Source organism: Gavia stellata, chromosome 1 (assembly GCF_030936135.1).
Source record: "Gavia stellata isolate bGavSte3 chromosome 1, bGavSte3.hap2, whole genome shotgun sequence".
NCBI classification, from domain to species: Eukaryota; Metazoa; Chordata; class Aves; order Gaviiformes; family Gaviidae; genus Gavia; species Gavia stellata.
The window spans coordinates 94,120,961-94,144,721 of NC_082594.1; the positions used below are offsets into that span (position 1 = coordinate 94,120,961).

At 40.7% G+C, this 23,761-nt stretch overlaps 2 protein-coding genes across 3 annotated transcripts in view; one reads left to right on the forward strand and one right to left on the reverse strand.

The window, feature by feature from the left end:
- Positions 1–17,339, reverse strand: part of RPGR (retinitis pigmentosa GTPase regulator) — a 43,439-nt gene extending 26,100 nt beyond the window's left edge. The window contains exons 1-6 of the mRNA XM_059819778.1: positions 17,320–17,339; positions 14,392–14,399; positions 11,779–11,904; positions 5,075–5,167; positions 2,450–2,512; positions 740–898 (exon numbers count right to left, since the gene is read on the reverse strand). Coding sequence (XP_059675761.1) covers positions 740–898; positions 2,450–2,512; positions 5,075–5,167; positions 11,779–11,904; positions 14,392–14,399; positions 17,320–17,339 — 469 coding nt within the window. The remainder of the gene's footprint in view (positions 1–739; positions 899–2,449; positions 2,513–5,074; positions 5,168–11,778; positions 11,905–14,391; positions 14,400–17,319) is intronic.
- A 1,137-nt stretch (positions 17,340–18,476) lies between these two features.
- The window catches only part of OTC (ornithine transcarbamylase), a 37,886-nt gene continuing 32,601 nt past the window's right edge, over positions 18,477–23,761 (forward strand). The window contains exons 1-4 of one of the 2 annotated variants that reach the window (XM_059825363.1): positions 18,477–18,554; positions 19,459–19,530; positions 22,824–22,967; positions 23,556–23,637. In XM_059825363.1, the coding sequence (XP_059681346.1) occupies positions 18,477–18,554; positions 19,459–19,530; positions 22,824–22,967; positions 23,556–23,637 (376 nt within the window). The remainder of the gene's footprint in view (positions 18,555–19,458; positions 19,531–22,823; positions 22,968–23,555; positions 23,638–23,761) is intronic. The other variant, XM_059825372.1, reaches the window with a different exon arrangement.

Genomic DNA, 23,761 nt, shown 5'->3' on the forward strand with positions numbered 1-23,761 from the left:
CAGTTATCACCAAAAAATACAAACCAAATGAGCAGGCTGGCATCTCTCTCATACACTCTTATGCTCTCTGTCACATTCTGAAATGACAGCCTCAATAACTTATCCTAAACATGTACAGAAACAGCTGCTTTATAGCACAACTTTAGAAATTACATTATGGGGTAATAAAGGACCACCCATCCAATGGCTGAAAGTATTCTAACCGTGTGGACTTCAACATGTCGCCATTGTATAATAATGCCATTGGAGAAATAGGTCATAGGTTAGGCCTCTCGCAGAATTAGCAATGACACAGCTGTATAGCCTGTACCAGTAGACCAAAATAGTTACAGCAAGAAGTGGAATTAGAGAAACTTAGTTTTCATAAGATTCATGTTTTGTAGCTGGCTTCCCTGGAAGTGAACTGAAGTTTTTTCCCATTTTGAGGGTATTCATACTGTGTCTCCTTTGTAAGGATTCTTACTAAACTGGTACAGGTTGAGATCCCATTGCAGGCCATTGCTCATGGAAAAGGTCTACTTTCACAAAAATTGTAGGAAGTTAATGAGTCTGCAATCCCTTACCAGATTGTGTTGAAATAGTCAATTTTCTATCAAAAAATTACTATGGTTACTAGGGAAAGAAGACAGGGAGGCATAGAAAATACACACACATATGCAGACAGAAGGCTGGAATAAATGCTTCCCTGGAACACCACACTGGACACACATAAATAGATTTTATTAGCGGTTGCTCTTACCAGTTACTGCTGCTGAGGTGTATGATCCAGCTGCTAGCTGTTTGATCTTGTGCTGGTTGGTAAAAAAACTAATTAAATGAAATGTGGTCCTTTCCTCTGTGTCACCTAATCCCAACTGACCTTCACTGTTACCTCCAGCAGCATACACATTTCCTTTTTCTGCATACAGAAAAGCACATGTAATATACAGAATGAAGACATTCTCATTAGTAGCAAGAAGTCAGAGAAACTGCAGCAAGTCATTTAATTTTCAATGGAAAAACGTTACAGAAAAGTTGGGGTCTACTGCCCTGAGATATCCTCGAGTTGACTTTAGCAATTTCTGTTGTAGCTAGCAAGGAGGCTTTCCTGCACATACTTGGATCAGAACTTTCTGAAGGCTGTACACGTACTTAGACTGACTGCGCTTCCCACCATTCTGGAGACTGATCTAAAAAGTAAATACAATTTGAAGTTCTGCAAGAGTTCTGAGAAAATGACTACTAGTAGCCCCGTCAGCCAGAAGAAGCTTCTTCCCCAAATAATTTATATTTTAAGATAAAGCAGGAGGAAAATGGTGAATGATGTCACAGGCAAGAAAACTGACGTCATATTAGTACGTAAATTAAGCAGATGCATAACTTGATAGTTTTGCTTAGGATTTTATTAGAAATGTTGTACTCATTTTAATATTTAAATCACTTTCTATTTAATTAACTAGATCTTTATTTTGTTTTAGAATCTTAAAATTGAAGTTAAAGCTGATGATTGATATCTTCAACTTAAGAGAACTTTAAGATTTATATTTTTCATTTTAGTGTGTTTCACATCTAAAGTGCTCATCTACGATGAAAAAGATAAGGCCCATTAATAAAACAAATCCAGACACAAATGTGATAAGCAACTGACATACAATTTATAAATGGCCTTTGCTATATAGATGGCCACAAATTACCTAGCCAGTGTGTACACTAAAAGTGACTAATATTTACCCTATGCAGTCTTGCATACTCAACTGTTATTAAAATGTTCTGTTTTATTCTAATAGTCTTATTTACAGTGCTCATATATAAACCCCCTAATAATCAAACAATCCTCCTTATAACATTACTGCAACCTAAAGGATTGCAACCACAAAGATGGCTATTCCATTACATAAATTTTAGAAGCATGACAAGAATTTGCATGAATTCTTTATATACTGTCTCTCTAAAAATTTATTTTTTTAGTTTAAATTTACAGTTTATTTATTTATAGCTTAATAAAGCAACTTGTCATTGAAATAGCACACTACCTTGTCTAACCAAAATGCAACAAAATTTGAAGACTGGAAAACATTCAGCTCTACTATATTTACTCAGATATGTAACTTCACACTAATAAAGATAAATCACTTGTCAAAGGTAAATTTGAGTGCAGATATATAAAAAATACTAATATACATCTACAGGGCTTAAACGAAATATTGATAATTGTTAACCACACCTCAAATGCCATCAAGAAATTTTTTCATCTGTCTATTGCTAGCAAACTCCTATATAACATTACTTTATAAATGACTGGCTCAGAATAAATCAACCATTCAAAGAACTGGATATCAAAAAAACAAGTTTTAACAACCCATTTTCATTTATTTTTCCTTCCTCAACACTCCTGGCGTTCCTAATCTAATTTTGCATGAAAGCAAAGAAGAAATCTATCTTTAATATGTATATAATATAGGTTACGTACCTGTGTAAACTAAAGTGTGGTTTCTTCCACAAACAGCAAGTTTTGTTTTTTCTGGTTTTAAAGCTATGAATTAAAGCCAAAGGGAGGGGAAAAGTTATAAACAAGCTGATAGCTGGTTCAACAATAAAATGTTCTACGCTCTAGAGGGAGCTCAGATTTTTTTCATATTTTTACCAACAGAATGATTACAAGATTTGTTGCCCGTTTGAACCTAGCACATGACTTATTAAACCAAGATTCCCCCAAGACAAGAAAACAGATACAGACCTTAAAAACTTAGAGCCGACACTGAGGTTAACTTGATGATGGCTACTTCATCCCAATGTCAGATTCCCCAGAATTTACCATTTATGGGATATGCCTCAAAGAATACATCAAGTTCCAGGACAAAATGCATGCTTAGAGCCATATTCAATTTCCATTAACAGTACTATTCTTAACCCCATCTTATGCTTTTCCCACTATCTTAAATCTTTAATATCATACTGTTCTTTCATCTTATCATCCCTATCTTCCTTCGTTATGCACAGCTACTTTTTTTGCTAGACTTTTGCTCTGCACTGCCCCCTTATTGATCACTAAACTTAATTGCTAAGTACAGTCCTATCTGGACTAGTGCTTAAAATAATAGATGTTGCATATACCATCCTGTCTCAATTTTAGCTCAATTACCACCCACCCATTGCATGTACTTCTCTGCAGTCTGGTCACTGTGAAAGACTAGGAATGTATGCGTGAGGAGTCAAGAGTTATTTTGGTGGGAAAGGGAGAATAGAGACATGCCTTTTCTCCTATGGCAAGTGCACTCCATTTCAGAAACAGAGGGAAAAAAAATCTCACCAACTTTTCCATCCTCTCTCCAATTACTGATCGTTGCCAACAATTTATCTTCTCTCAGCCATGTCCATGTGCCCTATACAATGCCCTTAAAACAGCATTTTTTTAACGTAATATATCTTTATTGCTTTTCCACTGCAGTAGTCGATGACAAAACCAACAACCATCATCCCTTTCAGAAACCCTTTTTCAGTCCTTCCAAATCAACTTTCATCAGCTCCATAACATTCAGATTAAAGTCCCTTCTACCTTCTACCAAGTCATCAAATACATCTGTCTACTTAAGCATGAACTGCCTCCGGTCTATCACACAGACACAAACATAAATTGTCCAAATGCAGGTTCCTGCCTATCCTATCCGACACCTACCACTACCACCAGGCTGGAACCATCACACTTCCAATGCTGGCTTCTTCCTGATGCTTTATATCCCAAAACTCTGCCTCCAACTTCAGAGATGATCTTAATCAGCTCTTCAAAAGCCTGTGCTTCCTAATCTTCCTCCCACTTAGGCTTATCAATTGTATTTGATGAGCTATGCAATATTTACAGTGTTGCTGGCAATTTTTCATAACCAGTTTCATTAGTCTCTAGTCAAGTCCCAGAAGATAATTTCTCAGAAAACATGCAGCCACAACCATTTGGCCCCAATCAGAAACTGAAATGTGTCCTTACAACCCCATTCCCAAAGCAAAGTGATGACTGAAAGCTAATGAGAAAAGCTCCAGGACTTTCTCCTGCTGCCTACTGCTGAGAGAAGAAAGATACCCCCCTGGTGATTTTTTTCAGTGGATGCCAGGTGTGGTTTGAAATGCTGTCATCTTCTCTTCGTCTTTTATTCTCCATTGCAATTTGACAGCAAAAACCAAACTTGACACCCAATCCATTTAAGCAAGGTAAGAATCAATCTCTCCCATGGCTGACAGAAGATGCGAACCTGAGAGTAGCTGCATTCTCCCTCTGAAGTGAAATAGAGAGAGGAGCAGATAAAGGACAGTAGAATAAACTAAATCAGGAACAAAAGAGTTTGAACAAGCAGGATAATTTGTTTTTAACAATAAGCTAACAGATCGATCTGCTGGCAGAAAGGATGAGGATAAACATTTAATGGCGAAAAGAAAGGTGTTAATGGGATAGATCTGACTTGACATAAGTAAGGAGATAGGGAAAAAAGTATTGACTTAGTTTTGTTTGACAAGATGAAACTGGCTAGGAAAGATCAAGAAGATAACAGTGCAATGAAAACATATTTTACAACACATGAAAGAATATGGGCATTTATTTTACCACTTCATACAAATATATTAACATTTATGCCCCCTTGGGCACTTCTTAAACTTGCTAAAAATGTAGCAGTACTTGAGAAAGTCCCTGATAGTTTTTTTCATTTATAAAGGTGCTAAGACAAAAGTGATACGAAGGTTACACAATGCTGTTGTAACTCTGATTTCTAATGCATAGACAATACTGCAGAGACCAAGCATCTGATTAACGTCTTTGCAGTCACAATGAAGATGTGGTTTCTCAGAAAAGGAATAAAATGAGAGCCCTCAATAAAGACAGAATTCTATGTATCTGAAGTAATCTTCAGATGCAAAAGGACCCAGAATCTGGAACTGATGGAAAATCAATCAGGCATCCTTTTAAGCTCCCTTTATGAGCTTGTGCAGTACTATGCTACACATGACGAGTAATGAAGGCAGAACCAGTTATTTTGGAACTGCACCTTATAAAGTACTTTTTCACAAGGGTCACCTTTCAAAAAGACAAAAGAAAAATTGAACAAACCTTTAACACATGTTGGTTTGCTGACAGTGTTCTTTGATCCTAGTCCTAATTGGCCCCAGTTGTTACTGCCAAACATGTATAGTTTACCATTCCCTGAAAAAAAATGCACAGTCAGAATCTATACAAGTGTTTGAAAACCTATATTAGACAAGATGGTCAGTCACACGCTATGCTATTTATTACTTCCTTTTTAATGCAAGGTTTAAGATTAGGCAATTCAATTCTTAAGTGTAAGCAATAATTAATGTCCTTGTGATTTTTCAGTACGAAAGTATTAATTGCATTGTTTAAGTAAGAAATCCCCAGTCAGAAGAAGGGAAAAAAAGCAGAACAAACATCCTCTCCTTTAATTACAGCACAGATAAAGTGCTCTTCAGAAAATAAAATGTTGTACTCTTGGACGGACGCTGCGGTTCAGAAACCACAGTATCTACAGGCCTACTTATAAAAAAGCAGCACATTTAACTGAGCACCCATATCTTTTACCTCAAAGACAAGAATGAATAATGCAGCTGTATAATTAATACAAACACAGAATTGTAATATTCAGCTTAATTTATTGTTTAGGGGGGCTATTTCTTTTACTGCTAAATGTATTCTATTAAAATGATTTAAAAATTTGCACTTCTACAGAACATAGTTTCTGATAAATTTTCAAATGTGTTCACAAATTGTATTAATTTGGTACTCTGCATATAAAGAAGGAATGCATAAAACCACTGTGCAGTCAGGGAGTTTTGTAAACCTAAATGCAAACATTAGATCACAAATCTTCAACAGGAGCAATGCTAGAATCATATTTCAGAAACTGGTATGATGTGTCATTGAACTTGCAGGTTTGACCAGTACAAACAATGAACTGTTGTAATTCCGAATAACCAGTGTTTTTTTAAGAGGATGGCATATGAAGAGATGAAACTTTTGTCACCAGGCATGCAAATTAGACAGCCAAAACTGACTACTAACAATACCTTAAAATGATTAATTTCATTTCATTTCTTAAACTATTACCTTTTGTAAAGCTCTGAAGTTCACACCCAAAGATAAACCCCTTTTTCCAACAGAAATCTTTGCAAAACAATAGAAACTGATTTGTCAAAAAACCCCAAAACTTACAACTGTTAACAGGAGATTGTTTACTTTTGATGAAGGTCTGCACATCTTTCTCAGTTAGAGTCCATCACAAAGCTGTCATGCAAATAAACTTTGTCACCCTGGCCATCAATGATTATCACATGATCGCAACACATAACAGCAATTCCACATAATAATGCCAAAATATTATGGCTGTTTGTACTTCAGTTAGCATAGGTTCCCAGTGAAGGTTCTGAACATCATTTACACAGACTTTGAAATATGATATTGAAATGTTTAAAACATAACAAAAATACTTACTCTGTTAAAAACCCAAACATTTATTTTCTTAAATATAACCAGGTAGTTAAAAAAAAAAAAAAAAACCAAAAAAACACAAACCACCACCAACTAACAATAACTAGTATCTAAAGTCCCAATCAAATTGTTACATTTTACAATCTTTGGAACATAGGGCTATGTGTCAATATTATGTCTTTCCAAGAAAGTTGGAACGGAAGAAAGTCTGAGGTCAAGTCTATACTCATGGTTTTACTAATAACATTTATATCACCATCTCAATTTTGATAATGCAATCATGTCAAAACACATGCAAAGCTGTCTGTCACTGACAGCAAAACGCACCTTAACAGAAAGAATTTTTCTTAGCAAATGGCATCCTATATTGGTATATGCATCCTTGTATCCTTGGTTTATACTTTTTAACTGACTTTACAAGACAGTAGTACTCCCGTGGGAATATGATGCCAAGCTGCCATAATTCAGTTTAAGCACATTCTCTTTTATCCATTCAAAATTCCAACAGGTCATGCTTTTCATCCTATAATCTGCTGTTTCTTATACCAGTCTTCAAATTCTCAGACATTGCTTTGTAAGTCAAGAAGCTTAATAGATGAGAGGGATTTTTTTACATCCTTTTACAACTGAGTGATAGCCTTTTATATTTTCAGGCTTCCAACACTTAGCAGTGTAACAGAAAATAAGAAAACTGGGAAGCAGGCAATTCAGACAGTGAATGAAAACTAATAGGCACTACAGAGGAACCTAAACAAATGCCTGTAATGAAGCAACATCTCTGGGTCTATATAGCAAACCAGGTTTTGGAATAGACATGATGCGATCTAAGCTGGCCAGGAAACACGACAGGATTTTGTATGCAAAAGGCACTATTTTCATAATTGCATACTGAGGTATCTCCAGTCATCACCACAGATGCACTGAAGTGAGAACTAATTCAACAGCAGACAAATAGGAAAGGATCATATTTCAAAACTTTGCAAACTCAGATTGCTCTTGTCTTTTTGCTTCCCCTTTGGTGCTAAAATACAGAGATTGTGGCCATCTGACATCTGGAATGGCTAGCAGAAGACAGGTCCGGCACAGTAAGATTATGACTCTGGGCAGCAGAAGGGAAACAACAGGATGTAAAGAAAGGGACTACTGGGACTGTTTTGGTGATGAAACCATACTTCCAACACCAGTCTCCACCTTCATCCTCATGCTAGACTGGAATATTTCTCCAAACTATGTATGCATTGGCTTTATGATTGGACTTGATGATCTTATACGTCTTTTCCAACCTTAATGAATCTGTGATCACCAGCAGATGTTTCACCAACATTAATTCAGGCCTATTAGGGTCACCACAAGATGCTTACATCTTTAGGAACAGAGGATTTTGTGAGACACTTCAGGAAGAGAGTGTCTCCTAACGAGCACATTTCTCATATGAGTAGCTGCTATCACAATTGTGATTCCTGGGAACACCATCTGTCATCTGCTTCCCTGGTTCATGAAGCACTACTAAAGGCATTCATTCAGCAGCTGGGAAATACCAGCTGAAATCCTCAACATGCTTCTTGATAATAGCAGGCAGCCAAGTATTCCTATCACCTGTGCTTAAAGGTATGTTTTACATATTCCTCCCCTTGCTTTCTAAATTATATGAGTGTGGGAGGGAAATAAAATGGGGAGACAATGAACAGACTGAGCATTTATTACAAGATTCTACTGAGAAGCTGTATCTGAAGAAAACTTAAAAGGTAATATTTTGGACAGAGTATCATATGCCAGGCACCATGATTTTTTGTATAAACTATGTTAACAGTTCATTTAAAATTCATATACAATTCAAATACATCTCATGAAAATGGGAATAACATCAGTTTTGTTAGGCAATTCACGATATTCTCAAAATAAAAGCTTTATTGAGCAATAAGAACAGCCATGCTTAGGACATTTAGCATCACACAAACAAAAACAGCGCAGTATGTCACCTGCTCCTACTCATATCAAAGATCAACACAAACATATACTAATCTTTCTCATTTTCCCCTTGCAGCTGATGTAAAAGATACTGTGCCATGTTATGATGGCCTGCTGGTAGGCAGAAAAAATGGAAGGAATCTAGTGTCCAAAGACCTGGAGAGATTTCAAGGTCTCTTTGGTGTAACTTACTGAATGTCTAATGCCTTACAAAACTCAAAATTATGAGCATACTATCTTGTTGTGGTTCCATATGCGCATCTTTTCACTACTACTTTTACACTTGATAATTTCTTTCCTTCTACCCTCTTGCATTGGGGGCTTCAATTCTCTCCAGAGCTGAGTTAAGAAAATGTGTCTTCCATCATCACCATTTTCCCCCTTGTGAACAGGATCGGTCTCTTTGATCAAATGTGGGCAAACTGCCTAGGATATTCTAATCAAGGCAAATAAACAATAAGACAGCTGTTAACTTTAAGAGTTTTGTAGAAAAGAAAACTAGTAGAAAGGTATTGGGAGGAGATTCTTAAAAATATGTGTAATGTCACTTATTTCACACCATTTCCCAACAGGATGAATAAATTGCTTTCCAAAGCCTGCAGTTATAAAAGACACAGGGAGGGACTGTCAGTATTCTTGGGCCAAAAAAATATAGAAGTGAGGCAAGAAACATTATTAAGAATATGACAAGTGATGCTGGAAGATACACTGCTCATGACTGCATTACAGAACTAATGACGACAATTGCTTATAAGAATTCCTGCTTGAACATTTTAATGAAGATTGTGCTAAAGGTAGAGAGCAAATGAATAAAGAAATACACATTTCAATCCCAAACTCTAAAACTGGAGGAGGAAATTTTTCTCTGACTAGCTCAGCAAGCCAACTCAAAGTCAGCAAGTAACTATCACTGGTCTTTTCTATTCCAACATACAGCCACGGTATGTACATGAAATTTTGGACTCTAACTCCTGACCTAGAAATCCAAAGAACAGTGTTTTATATTTACTTTACACTTTTCTTCCTAAAAGTCATATGGAAATATTGATGCTGGATTAAAGAAGTATTTGAAAATTTCTGAATATTTTGTTTGAATGCTAAATATTAGTTCCTGTACATTTTCGTCATTTGCATTCAGTCAAGATTCAGTGCTAGATGTAGCTGTCTTTCCTGACTAAAACCAGCTTTAAGGAATGTTTTTTATCAGTTTGGGTGATTGTTTTACTTATGATTGTTGAGACATGTTAGTGTAAAACTGATATATTTCTACCAGATTTGAATCTACCTCATATTCCCACTGTCCCCTACATACGTAGGTCCCACTACCTCTTCCAGGGGGTGGAAAAAAGCAGGAGGGGGGAATTTTGTGGTCTGAAAACAAAATGAAGCATGCATTAACACAGACCTGCTGGAGATACTTTTCCTTCCTCAGTGATGTTTGTCTTTTATCTCTTCCAGGTCAGGTTCAGCTGTATTTCAAGAAGCTCCTGGTTTCCCACAAGGTCTGTACCCTTCTCAGTAAACTCATTATCAGCATGCACTTCTGGAGCTTTTATTCCAGGCGTTACTGCAGTTCAATGTCATTCACCAAGGGCTGTAATTCCACTGTATCGTCCAACTCCATCTAACAGCAGAAATGTGCGGTGCACATGGGCATGCACAGGTGTGAAGAACAAATGAGGGAAAAAGATTTTCTGTTCCCTTCTTCACTTTTTTGTACAACTCTTGTGGCTTCTCTACCTTTGCTCATTGTTGATCAGTATTTTACCCTCACTTTTGCCTCTACTTTACAATGTCCCAAAAAAACTTTTGGTACCAAAGAAATTTTGTACTCATGCTTCTACGGTTCCTTCTCCTCAAAAGCTTTGAGAAAATCAAGATCTGATTATCTAGAAGTTTCCCTGGTGACATATCTGCACACTGCAACAGCAAAAGCCAGCTACAGAGACATTTTTGAAACATGTTGTATATATTAAAATAACAGGGAAAAGGGGAGATGGTAGAGAAATGGTTTCTTCAAAAGCTTTATCTAAGTGGCCACTATTACAGTGACAAGGGAATTAGGGGATTGTTGCTGATTAGCATAACAGTGCTGGCATAGGCACATGCTGGGGGAGCTCAAGGAGACAATTTAAATTGACTAGTCCAGACTGAGAATTATACTAGTGTTGTTTCAAACTGGGTGTGGACATACAAAAGGATATATCAAAAAAAATTTCAAAAGGAAAATTTCACAGTGCCCCAGGTTACATTCTGATTAATTTTAAACAACAGGCAATTTAATAGAACTGGTTCAATCCAAGAAAAATTGTCAAGTTTTGTTCAAAACAAACTATTCATGGATAATTCATCTTCTATGAAATTAGGCTTGAAAAATTCATCATATAATTTCACTTCAAGATGTTCTGCAGTCCATGAAATCTATACTCTTCTTTTGTCATGCTTGGAATAATTCATTCTAAAAATCCAGCATCTTCAACTTTTCTTGGGGATATAGTAAGAAGCCCTCAAGAATTTATTTAATGAGCAATGACCAACTGGGCATTGATGAGGAGTAAATACATTCCAGTAAAAAAAAGTACGGAAAATATGCATATAAATTTTGTAACAGCAAAGTCTTATTATCTATCAGCAGTTGATTGTCAATACAATCAACACATGTGTTCATCAACAAAAGAGTAGTCCCTTCCACGTAAAATAAATTGAACAAGTTCTTCAATAAGTATTGATTCCATCATTTCAAAGAAATGAAAATAAACATAAACACTGCTCACTGTATTGCATCTGAGCTTCTTTGAATACTCTGGCAATTTATTTCTGATTTTAGTAGGCTTTTCTGAAGTTTTTTGAGCTGCTCTTTCAAGGGTTATTTTCAGTTGACAGTTAACAGTATTTCAAAACTAAATATTAGATCTACAATTTTATTTATTGTTTCAGGCAGATTCCTAGTGAACTTGTTGACTGTGTTCAGCAGATACTGTTTACTTCCATGATACAAACTTCTATATTTAAGATTGTCTACCAAATCTATATTAAGATTGTCTACCAAATACTGTCAGATTCACAGGAACATTCAAGCTGAACAAAGTCACGCTTACTTTAAATCCAGTGTAATACATTCAGTTATTATTGATTCACTCATGACAGTTCTTGTTCATGTCTTGTGAAAACCTTCAGTGACCTCACATTAAATTCGAAGGCATCCAATAGCCCCCACAGAAGAGTACCCTCTCCTCTCCACAACCCCATTTGATATATTACCTCAGGATTCAAATAAGAATCATAACTTTCCAAGGTGTCCAAATAGATAACCTTTTATCATATACTCCATTTCCAATACTGACCTGTAACAATAGCGCTATGTTCATCTCCACATGATATATGTACAGGCTTGTCATTTTTGAACCAGAACTTGCTAGGAATATCTTCTGCAAATTTGCTTTTTCCAAATGTGAAAACAGCACCTGATTCTAAAACACAAAAAGACAATGTCAATTTTAGTGAAAACAAATTTTGCCTCATACATTTTGAAATAGTAATTTCCTACTAATTCAATCACACATTTTAGTTTCCCATCTTTTTCTTTTTTAAAAATATGGCTGAAGCATTTTCTTCTATTCTGTTTCACCAAGACTACTTCATTTTCAGGTTTACATTTTAGTCCTTCTGATTCTTCTTAGCCTCTGTGAATTTCCCAATATAATACATATTGGTGCTGGTATATTGTGTTCTGAGGATACTGTATTGGGTTTGCGTGGCAGGGTTTTGGTAGCAGGGGGGCTACAGGGCTGGCTTCTGTGAGAAGCTGCTAGAAGCTTCCCCTATGTCTGATAGAGCCAATGCCAGCCGGCTCCAAGACGGACCCGCCACTGGCCAAAGCTGAGCCCATCAGCAATGGTGGTGGCATCTCTCTGATAACATATTTAAGAAGGGGAAAAAACTGCTGTGCAACAGCAGCTGGGAGAGAGGAGTGAGAATATGTGAGAGACACAACTCCGCAGACACCAAGGTCAGTGAAGAAGGAGGGGGAGGAGGTGCTCCAGGCGCCAGAGCAGAGATTCCCCTGCAGCCCGTGGTGAAGACCATGGTGAGGCAGGCTGTGTCCCTGCAGCCCATGGAGGTCCACGGTGGAGCAGATATCCACCTGCAGCCCATGGAGGACCCCATCCCAGAGCAGGTGGATGCACCCGAAAGAAGCTGTCACCCCATGGGAAGCCCACACTGGAGCAGGCTCCTGGCAGGACTTGTGACCCCACGGCAGACCCATGCTGGAGCAGTCTATTTCTGAAGGACTACACCCCATGGAAAGGACCCATGCTGGAGCAGTTCATGAAGAACTGCAAAGGATCCATATTGGAGAAGTTCGTGGAGAACTGTCTCCCATGGGTGGGACCCCACGCTGGAGCAGGGGAAGAGAGCAAGGAGGAAGGAGTAGCAGAGACAACGTGTGATGAACTGATCGCAACCCCCACTCCCCCCGGCCCCGTGCCGCTCAGGGGGAGGAGGCAGAGAAAATTGGGAATGAAGTTGAGCCCGGGAAGAAGGGAGGGGTGGGGGAAAGGTGTTTTAAGATTTGGTTTTATTTCTCATTATCCTACTCTGACTTTTGATTGGCAGTAAATTAAATTAATTTTCTCAAGTCGAGTCTGGTTTGCCCGTGACAGTAACTGATGAGTGACCTCCCTGTCCCTATCTTGTTTTTCTCTCCCTGTCCAGTTGAGGAGGGGGGAGCGATAGAGCGGCTTGGTGGGCACCTAGCATCAAGCCAAGGTCAACCCACCACAGATACAATAATTTATTTTAAAGTACACTATTGTACTTTATCACTACCCTCTAAGAAAAACTAGTAGGTGCATAAAAGAAAGAAAAAAGAACTCTGAATAACTGTCCCCAGAAAGTAAAACAAAAAGCTCATCCTGAAAGCAGGTCGAGACAAAGAGTTCTCACTTACGTTTATACTTGAATTCAAACAGGTTTTCCAAATTGGATTAGAGAGAGACACACACACTGTAAAGAGGTGACAGGCTCCAAACTGACCACTCTTCCTCACCCATCTGAAAAGATACATGTGCTCTAAAAATGGGCCCCTAAAATCAAAACTCTTAGCCTTCAAAACATGGGTTGGCGCAACTGTCTGATGATAAGACCATGACCTAAAAAACTCAACAAAAACACCCCCGAAAAAAATCCAGCAACTCTTCCACCCTTGTAATCTGTCTAGTTTTCTCAATTCTTCCTACTTTCAAAAGTGTCAGCACTGTTGTTTTAAAACATATAAACGTTAAATATTCGTTCACCTTTTGTTCAAGCATGTGGCTTGACACAGAAAATATTGAAAATAAATGACCTCACAAGTTAAATAATTTGCCAAAAGCCATGCAGATGACATGGCAAAGCATAATTAGACCTCCTATTTTAAAATGTCAAAAGCTGTGCTTTAAGCATAAAATCATTCTTTGGAAAAGAAAACAAAGAAAAAACCAAACCTTTTCTTTGCAGACTTTCTGTTAACATGTAAGCTATGATAGCACAAACACACACAGTAACATCAGACTGGTTCCTTAAAATTATGTGTAATTTGATAGTAATATTGTTTCATTGAAAATAAACACACTGAGATGTTTCATTCTCATCAATAGTCTGCACCCCAGCTCCAAACCCCAAAGTTTTCTCTTAAACTGTAAATTTTATATTCATTTTGAAACGATTCTTTAATGCGCAAGTTCCCCATATTTGCAAATGACATGTTATTTTATGTACCATGTTCAGCAGACATGTATAGAATTGTATGTACTGCCCCCCTAGATGTGTTTCCCTGTTTTATTAAAAACAAGCCTTTGTGCAGTCAAATTTAAAGAAAGGGTTGAGTTTTTCTCATTTTATGTAGACACACCTACAACCACAGACATCCTAAAAGGCATCTGAAAACATGACTTTGTTTTAAATCTCCAGCCAGCCAGGCATGCTGCATATTTGAGCATGCTTACAGTGAGGTCTTTGGCACGGGTGTCAAAGTGGAGCTCTCTGGTTCACTTCTTTTTCTTTCGGAAGCATTAACATGAAAAAAACATATTCTTCATTCGTTGTATACAAAAACCAGACAATTTAATTCACAGATGTCCTTCGTATCTCATTAATTTCACAACTGAAACCTAAGCCGTCAGTTTAGAAATTAGATCCTACCAATTCATAAAATTAGATTCCGGAGAACATAAATTAGGTTTTTGCTGTCTCGGCACTGAGCAAATGTTTAGAAATTACCATAGGTCAAACCACGGACCAAAACTCATTTATGAACTGAAAAAACCCTGTGTGTTTAACACTGCACCACTGTACCATGCTGGTGACGACAACAAGGTTGCCCCCGTCTAATCTCTGACGTCAGCGTACGTAGTTCTCCCCATACGCCGCAAGACACCGACCCGAGCCGGCGGCCCGCAGCCCGACGCCGCGCCGCGGGGCACCCACACTCGCAGGCCGGGGGGAGCCGGGGGCAGCCGCGAAGTGCAGAGCGGGGCGACCAGGGGCCGCGGCCGCGCGCCGGGGCCCGGAGGCGGCCGCTGGGCCGCCGGTGATGGCGCCCAGCGCCGCCGTGGTGGGGGAAGCGGGCAGGGACCGCCAGAGGCGGAGGAGGTCCCCCCACCCGGCCCGCCGCCCGCAGTTCTGCCCGCTGTGAGGGACCGGCACCACTCACCGGGCACCGGCAGCTCGTCCTCCTCGGCGGGCTCGGCCATGGCAGCTCGCAGCGGGCGACCGCCCCCGCGCCCCATGCACCGCGGCGACCGGCTGCCGGAAGTAAACAGAGGCCCTGCCACGGGCAACGGCCATAGAGAGCGGCGCGGCGCCTCCCAGCCCGCCGCCGGCGCCAGCCGCTGGGAGGCGGCCCACCGCGGGGCTGGCGGTCGGGCGGGAGAGCGCCCCCTGGCGGTCGGCGGTGGGGCGGCGTGGAGCGGTCACCGGGGGCCTGCTGGTCCCGCCCCGCCGTCTTAACGTTCCCAGGGGCGCCGGGGGTCTCTCCGTGCTTCCCAGTGTACGGGGAGCGTGATGTGCTGTAATAGAGGCTGCAGCTGGCAGCCTGGACAAACAATTTAAGCCTTGTTTTATGCAGAGTTTAATCCATACAGTTGTTGGCGCATGAAATGAAGCATCCATGTAAGTACACACAAAGAAGGGTGGCCACATTTTCAGAAGTGACCACAAAGTCTTTGTGATTTTTGCCCCTACATGAGGTAGGGATTTCGTCTCTTTGAACCCCATCGTCCTCCTGATGCTTTCTGCCCTAACTGCTTCTCCTAAGTCTGCAGCGAGGGGATATCCAGCAAAAGCTGCTCAGAATAAAACTGAACAGACATTGTCCCACAAAGTGATGCCTGAGATTGTAGTTACCAGATACTGTGGATGCCAAGAATATAAAAGGGTTATGAAGCGATTAGACAGATTCATGGGAAGAAGGTGTGTCGGCAACAGGGTTTTGGTTTTTCTGACTGTGAAAGCCTATTTGAAAATCAACATCTGGGGCAGATGTGAGCCACGTCGCTAAGTGGGACATGTATCTCTGCCAGTAGGATGGCTGACCTGGTCAGGAGGTCTTTGAACGAGGAATGACAGGAGAAGGAAAGAGTTGCCAGCAGTGCCTGCAAGCAGCTGGATGCTGAGCTCCTGGAATTCATCGCTGGCCACCACAGAGAGCAGGATGGACTGGAAAGGCTTATAGAGTGGGCATTTGGCTTTGGTTTTGGACAACCGCGGCATGCAGATGAAGCAGAAGTTGTGTCGGCAGGGTTCCAGTTACCCCACATTATCCCAGGTGGGATCCAAGCAGACGTGTACTGCTGGAAGATGCAGCTGTGGGCATGGCAGGGTGCAGCAGGTTGGAGAGAGCTGCAGGGGAGGAGCTGCTCCCCCCCCTGAGGTGCCCCAGCTGCTGAAGCCCCACTCTACAAAAGAGGGGCACCAAGGTCAGGCCTTTCCTCGGGCCAGGAGGCCAGGGAGCGGATGAGCTGTGAAAGGACATTGACCTCCCAAGGTGTTTTTTTCAGGTTGAAAGGAAGCAGCATGAGCACTATTGCTGCGCCACCCCACAGCCACTGCTGTGTAAATGTTTTTCTTTCCTTCCCCTACCCTAACTGCTGCTTCCCCTCAAGAAAGGTGCCAAGGGTCAGTCTCCTGTCAGCTCAGCAAGGAGAGAGGCTTTATGTTCATATTACGTGACTATATCAATGTCATTCCTTTATCCTAATCTACTTTTCTCTTACACTACGTTATTCTCTCTTCACCAGTGTCTCTCAACCCATGTACTACTATTGCTCCATTTTCAATACCAAGCCCTGGCATATAGAAATATGCCAAACCAATTCAGTCCTGATTTCAACATTGAAGCATTTCATGGTGTTGAGACGAGCGAGTCAGTTTTTTCACATGGTAGCACATTGAGCCCTGGCAGTCCGAGAGCAGCTAGTAGGAACAGGGGGTGGCTCCAGGGGTCCCCACTGAGAGATGCTGCTGTCACCCCGAATGTAAGACAAGTGCGTTGCACCAACAGCAATGCCGACACTGGTCTGACTCTCCCCCTGGCCTGGCGCTGCTGCTCACTCACAGGAGCTTACGAGGGAATTGGTCCATGTGGGAACTGGGGTTGGCCAGTCCATGTCCAGGGGCGACCTGACAAAGGGGCGCTGGCACTGTCCCCTTCCTGTGGGGCTGCAGGATGAGACTGGGGGCCTTGACACGTTGACCACCTTTCCTTTCCCTGCCGTCTTTTCTCCTGGGTACCACTAGTGACACACGTTCAGTCCCCGGGGGCTGGGCTTGAAGGTCATGGGAGTAATTTCCCAGAGAAGGGCAACCAAGAGGGAAAGCATGGCCTGGCTTTCTTCTCTATGTGCAGTTCTTCTGGCTCTTTCATTCCCATTAATTTCTGTTGGGTTTTGCTTCTCCCTGACATTTCCCCTGGCAACTGCTGCATTTTCCAAGTATTTCAGGTTGGCTTGGCATGAGGGGTCCTGAACAAATCCTACCAAGAGCTATCACCCCACCTTTCACAGCAGTCTCTCTTTCTGGGGGAGTCAAACATATTTTTTTTCAATGTGTTTTAATTATATTATCCTCACATTGCAATTTCAACATATCGCCATCTCTGATAGATATGCCATCACCTTGATTTACACAAGTAGGGTTCTCCTTATACAGAGGAGGAAATGAGAAAGTAATGGCCATATCTCAAAACCACTTACAGTGCAGGTGGCATAAAATCTTATCTGACAATTACATAATGAAGGTAGAAATTTAAATGAAATCACTTTAGTATTTAGCAACTGGCCAGCACCAGATTATACAGCAAGCAGTTTAACGTAAGGAGGTATGCAGGCCACAATATTTAAGTTTCTGCGCCTCACTGAGGGTTGTTTAACACCACCATAGCACAATTGAAAACTTGGTCCAAAAAACCCCCAGCAATATAGACATTTTTTAATGTAGTCCTTCTCCATTCTTGTCAGGGCCCTGAGGGCACAAACAAGCCTTAATGGCCCTGCCCAGCCCCACACCTGTGGGCCCAGAACCCTCGTTTCGGCTCAGCGCGGGGCTGTCAGTCCCTGCCCAGGCCACGCTAGGGATGGGGAGCCCCTGAAGTCGTGGCCCTGTCCCTGTCCCCCAGGGAGCCGCCCCGCTCGTGCTGTGCCCCGACAAATCTTCTTTTGCCTTTTTCTGCTAGCACATGCTCCTGTACAAATATTTAACAAACACAAAATTGCTACAAAAGAGTATTGACACAGGTGTGGTATGATGGGCCCACACAGCAGAGCACAAACTGTGAGTGGTGCAATGAGCCCTGTGAGAAATCTTTATCTGTAGAGTTTGACCAAGGAAAAGCTTCAGTGTCAGCCCCGTCCAGGCCCAGCCCTGGCTGAGGCAGCCAAAGCAAAGACTTTGGTTCTTGGTTTTGCCTTGTTTGCACAGCAGCAGAGCTCACTCTCTGCTTCATACACCTCCGTTTCTCTTAACTTTATTTGTGGGACTGAGAGAAGTCTAATGCGAACGGATGATGCTGTTTAACACAAGGAACTTCTTCAGTACTGCAAAACTAACATGGACCAGCAAGCAGCTGCTGCGACATTTTTGGTAAGCTTATCCTTAAGTTTTGCCCAGCGTTCAGTGCCATTTAGTCAGAAACCTGGAGACAAAAGCAGTTGAATCCTGTGCAGGAGTGAGTGTTTCAGAGAAAGGCACGCTTTTTCACGTTAGTGCCTTTTTGCCTCCTGAGGCAGCAAGCTCGGCGTCTTCAGGAGACTGGAGGATTTTCCCTTTCAATGTTTGTGAAATGCTGTTAATTCTTTCTGTGGGATTTAGTAGCAAAGTCAAGAAGGAATATTTCTTCTTGAAGTCAGTGTACATTGCAGGTGCTGTAATCAATAAATAACTATCTGAATAAAGTACTGGAAATTCTTATGCATTTGGGCAATTATCATGGCCAGTACTGGGGGGAATAGTCTCTCCTTGAAGCTGCAAGGTGAATCTCCACTATGGTATTTTTGTGCCTCTGTGTACACTGAAGGCATGCAGGAAAAGCATGATGTGAGACGATGTTCAAAGTTAACCAGGTAGACCTGCCTCTGTGAGCTGGCTTTGGGTTCTTTCTTCAGCTGCATAGAGGCGCCTGTCCCATGTGCCTTCAGAAAAGTACTTGTATGACAGTGTTTCAGTAAGCTGCCTCTCATGCTTGTCACATCTCCAGAATCATGTTAAAATTAAAGACTTGAAACTTAATTCCACATCTTCCTGTTCTCATGTTGGTGTCAATAAGAATAGCATTAACAGCATTATGTAACAAATGGTTAGTGCTAGAAAACAAAATACAGGAATTTCACATTCACAGGAATGCTAATATGCAATAAGTCATTTTTATTTATCACTTCTACATTACATGAGATGAAAAACAAATATTTTCCAAGTTCTGTGATTTATTTGCTACACTTTTAAAGTGGTCCTGAAGTCTGGGTGATAATTTTGTTAATGGATTTTGGATTTTCACTGCTGGCAATTGGTGGGAACTTCCTCTGGTTAGCAGAGATGATAGAAATGCAAGTTTGGAAAACAACTGCCATAAAGCTGGTTTTCCAATAAAGTCATCCAATTTGTTAAGCTCCCCACATAATGTTGGTTTTTATTTTTAGGGTTTTTTAGCATTATATCATAATGTTAGCATAAGCTATCACCACTGTCTATGACCATTACAAGTTAAGCACACTGTGGTTGATGATACTGCAGGATAACCTAGTATCTATCAGTCTGTGCTAATAGTCCAAAGTGATTGCTATCCCTGCTCAGAAAGGAATAAGCCAACTGTTTGACCTTGCAATTCTGCCTGGTACCTTTTAACTTTGCTATGTTGTCTCATGCTCCTTCTCTGGAATTATTTGTCCACTTCTGCCTCTCAGAGGATGTGGACAACAGGGAAGGGAGCACATTCCTTGAAGGTCATAGCAATAAAACGGAATCATCACGGAAACACAGAGGTCAGGAGCAGACCTGTAGTCCAACTTTCTGCTTGTAGCCTGACAACAAGCATAAGAGGTCAGCTGTGTCTTTGCTCAGCCATGTCTTGAAAATCTCCAAGGATGGTAATTCCAAATCCTGTCTGGGTAACCAATTTTAGTGCTTCACTATCTACCAGTGCAGAAATTAGTGGTGGATATTTCTCAGTCCACTTCTCAATAGTGCCAAGTGGTAAAACAAGACCCATGAACAGAAGTTCCTGCTTGGCAGGTTGAGGTTAGACAATCTCTAACTCCCTGGAAGGAATTGTAGGCTGCAATTAGAAACTCAAGGAGCAACATCAAAGCTGCTCTGGAAACAATGCAGTGAAGGAGAGTAGAGTGACCAAGCATCAAGCATTTGCATAGATTTTAAAACAAGACAAGTATTTTTTTGTTCCCCCAAACCGGATAGAGTAGCAAATTCCTGTTCTGAAAAATAATAACAACTAAAAAGGCAGTTATGAAACTAATTTCTTTCAGAATATACACACTGAAGTTAGAGCCAATCCATTGAGTATCAACTAAGACCCTTGGTATTCAAGGCTGGATTTCAGTAGCTTGCCTTGGTAGACTGTTTCTCATGCTATGGTGGAAGCTACCTGACCCATGAACGCCCACCCTTTCTTATAATGTCAGGTATATTCTATTCTGCAGCTGTTGAATATAGAAGTACAGGAAATCATTTTGCTAGCTCTGTAACACCCACTTTATATTAAAAAATGGGGCATTTGGATGCTTCCTAACAATTTATAGGCTGTTTACCTTGGGTTCGAGGCAAGCATGGGGACAGAAGGATAACACTTACAGCAAAATGTGTAACTTTATTTTACTAATGATTGTAATGCTGTGAAGATTAGTCTTTATGGCTTGGAAATGTGCATTATTATTTTAAATGGTACTGCCACAAATAGTTATTACTGAAGTCATACATACAGTGTAGATTGTATTTCACTTAAGAATCAATTTTCAGAGACACTCTTAAGAAAATACATGGGCATCATTAGTCTAAACTTAGAAAACAAGAAATCTGCTCCTTTATCTGCACGGTGCTGCAGAAAAGTCCAGCCCCCCTGCAGTTTGGGGGCCTGTGCAGAGACCGGACGCTGATGGTGCACATTGATGGGAATCTTTATGGTGCTTTGTTCTTAGCTTAGCAATGGAGTCTTCTTAGTAATGGAGGTGGTATAATGTGTATCTAAAGCACTTTTAAGGTGTCCAGAAGAAAAACACACAGCATTTAGATATCTTCCGTTAAAGAAAAAATTCTGCTACGTGATTTGAAAAGTCATGCAGTTTGTGCTGTGATGTCAAACGGACGGTAATAATATGTGGTCCCGTTCCCTTAAGACCTGCTCTCTTCCTCCAGTTTCAGTTGGAGCCTATGCCACAAAATTCCACAGAAAAAGTCTTTCCTTCCAGATTTAGCTAATATAACACCAAAATCTTTAGAAGCCATAATAGGACTATCCACTACCAGGGCTTTTAGTCATTGGAATGAACAGAAAAATGAACAGAAATTCCATTTTTTTCCCTGAATATTCCTAGCTGTTGGCTCCAGGGCTTGGCAATTGGCAGGTGCTGTAGCTGAGCCTGGCTTCAAAGGTGAACTAAAGGAAAGACAAAAGCAGTAGCTGCATTCAGTCCATTTGTTTTGATAGCCATTCCATCAGATCAATCTAAAAATGCTGCCTTTAATTAAAAGGACATGTTTAGCTTGTGCCCATCCAAACCTTAGCAAGAGTACAGTGCAGGCTGTGTTATGATAGGACAAGAGGAAAGGGCCTCAAGTTGCCCAAGGGGAGGTTTACATTGGATATTAGGAAAAACTTCACTGAAAGGGTTGTCAGACATTGGAACAGGCTGCCCAGGGAGGTGGTTGAGTCACCATCCCTGGAGGTATTTAAAAGACGTGTGGATGAGGCACTTAGGGACATGGTTTAGTGGTGGACTTAGCAGTGTTAGTTAACGGTTGGACTTGCTGATCTTAAAGGTCTTTTCTAACCTAAACGATTCGATGATTCTATGACCCTATGATTCAATGCTAAGGAGGGCTGTAGATACAGTGCCAGAGAAGGGACTAAGCTGCCACTCTCCCTTATTAATCTTAAGCCTGTGGAAACATGAGCTTGGATGTGACTTTCATTAAGACACCTCATCTAAGCTAGAGGAAATTTGATCATGTAACTTCCTTGTGTGATTACCAACATCCAATTTCATGTGATGCTGAAGTTGTAAACCTGTCTGGAGGCCAGAATACACTGAATAAATACATTGCACATGCTCAGAACGTCTCTTGTGTGATAGGAGAAGGACCAGAGCACATGGCTATTTTGCTGGGTATTTTTACCTTCTTCCCCAGTGTAATCAAGAGATTTCATACACATTTGTAGAAATGCCACCATTTGTATTGGTTAGGGTGGAACATGGCAACTGTCTACTCATCTGCAAAGCATGAAGGAGGGAGAAAGAGCACCAAGATCAGTTCCTTGTATTCTGTGTCCCCAAAGGCAGCTTTGCGGTCTACGCGTAAGCCATTTCACCAAGCCCTGAATGGCTTTATGCATTTGGGTTTATTTGATTAGGCAGCATGCAGTCAAGTCCTATGCATATCAGAAGGCAAAAGAAACTATATCTAATGTACAGTTTATAATACAATTTGAGACACTGTTATGGTGGTGACTGATATAGTGCATCGTGGCATGTTGTGTCTGTCTGACAGTAATTAACACAGTCCATCAAGCTGATCCAGCTGGGTCAAATGAGGGCAGTGGGAGAGATTTCAGCTGCTTGCTCATTGGCTTTAGCATGAGTACAATTTAGTGACGAATGACAAAAAGGATTTATTTTTTGTTTGACACAGGTATGGGCCACCAGCTCAAATGAATGTTCATCTGAAAGGCCGTGACCTCCTTACTCTACAGAACTACACAGCAGATGAGCTGAAGTATTTGATATGGATGGCCTCAGATTTGAAACAAAGGATAAAGCACAAAGGAGAGGTAAAATGCTTTAACTGTCATTTAAGTCACTCAGATGTTGAAATAAATATTGTTCTGAGGAGTATTGGGAATGAGCCATTCAGCTGTCTTGACCTAAACAACATCACCTGAGTCTTAAATACTGTAAATCGTGTGCTACAAATCAAAGAGCCTTCCTGTAATGTGTTCAGAGATATTCTTTAAATACTTCAGGGGACTTCGCAAGTGAAAAGGTTAAAATAGCTTTGCACAGCTAACTCCCTGTTGTTGGCTAACCCCATCCATCTACACACACGGTGTATATGCAGCACTAAATGTAAGAAATGGAAGATACTTCCCTGCATGAGATTAAATTAGTATCAGAGTTCTCCTTAATGCTAGCTCAAATTGAGTGCCAAAATGCAGTTGCTTTTTGCCCCTAGAATTACTTCTTTCCCTTTAACCTTTCCACTGCTAATAAATTCCTTGAAGGGCAGGAGAACAAACCTATGGTTAAAAAAACACCTGTGTAATTTTTCTAGTGCTGAATTAAAATGTGAAAGAAGTATTTCACACTGTAAAGTGTATAATGACTATAAAATTGAAATGCCTTCAATTTTCATGTTCCAGTATTTGCCTTTGATGCAAGGAAAATCTTTGGCCATGATTTTTGAGAAGAGAAGCACAAGAACAAGATTATCTGCAGAAACAGGTAGGTCTGAGCAATGGCATGCTCAGATTTTATGAGAGATTGTATACTGTGAGTATGTACTGAAAAACATTGCATAATTTTGTATTTAGCCATTTCAACTCAGGAGGAACCTGAAATTTGCAAG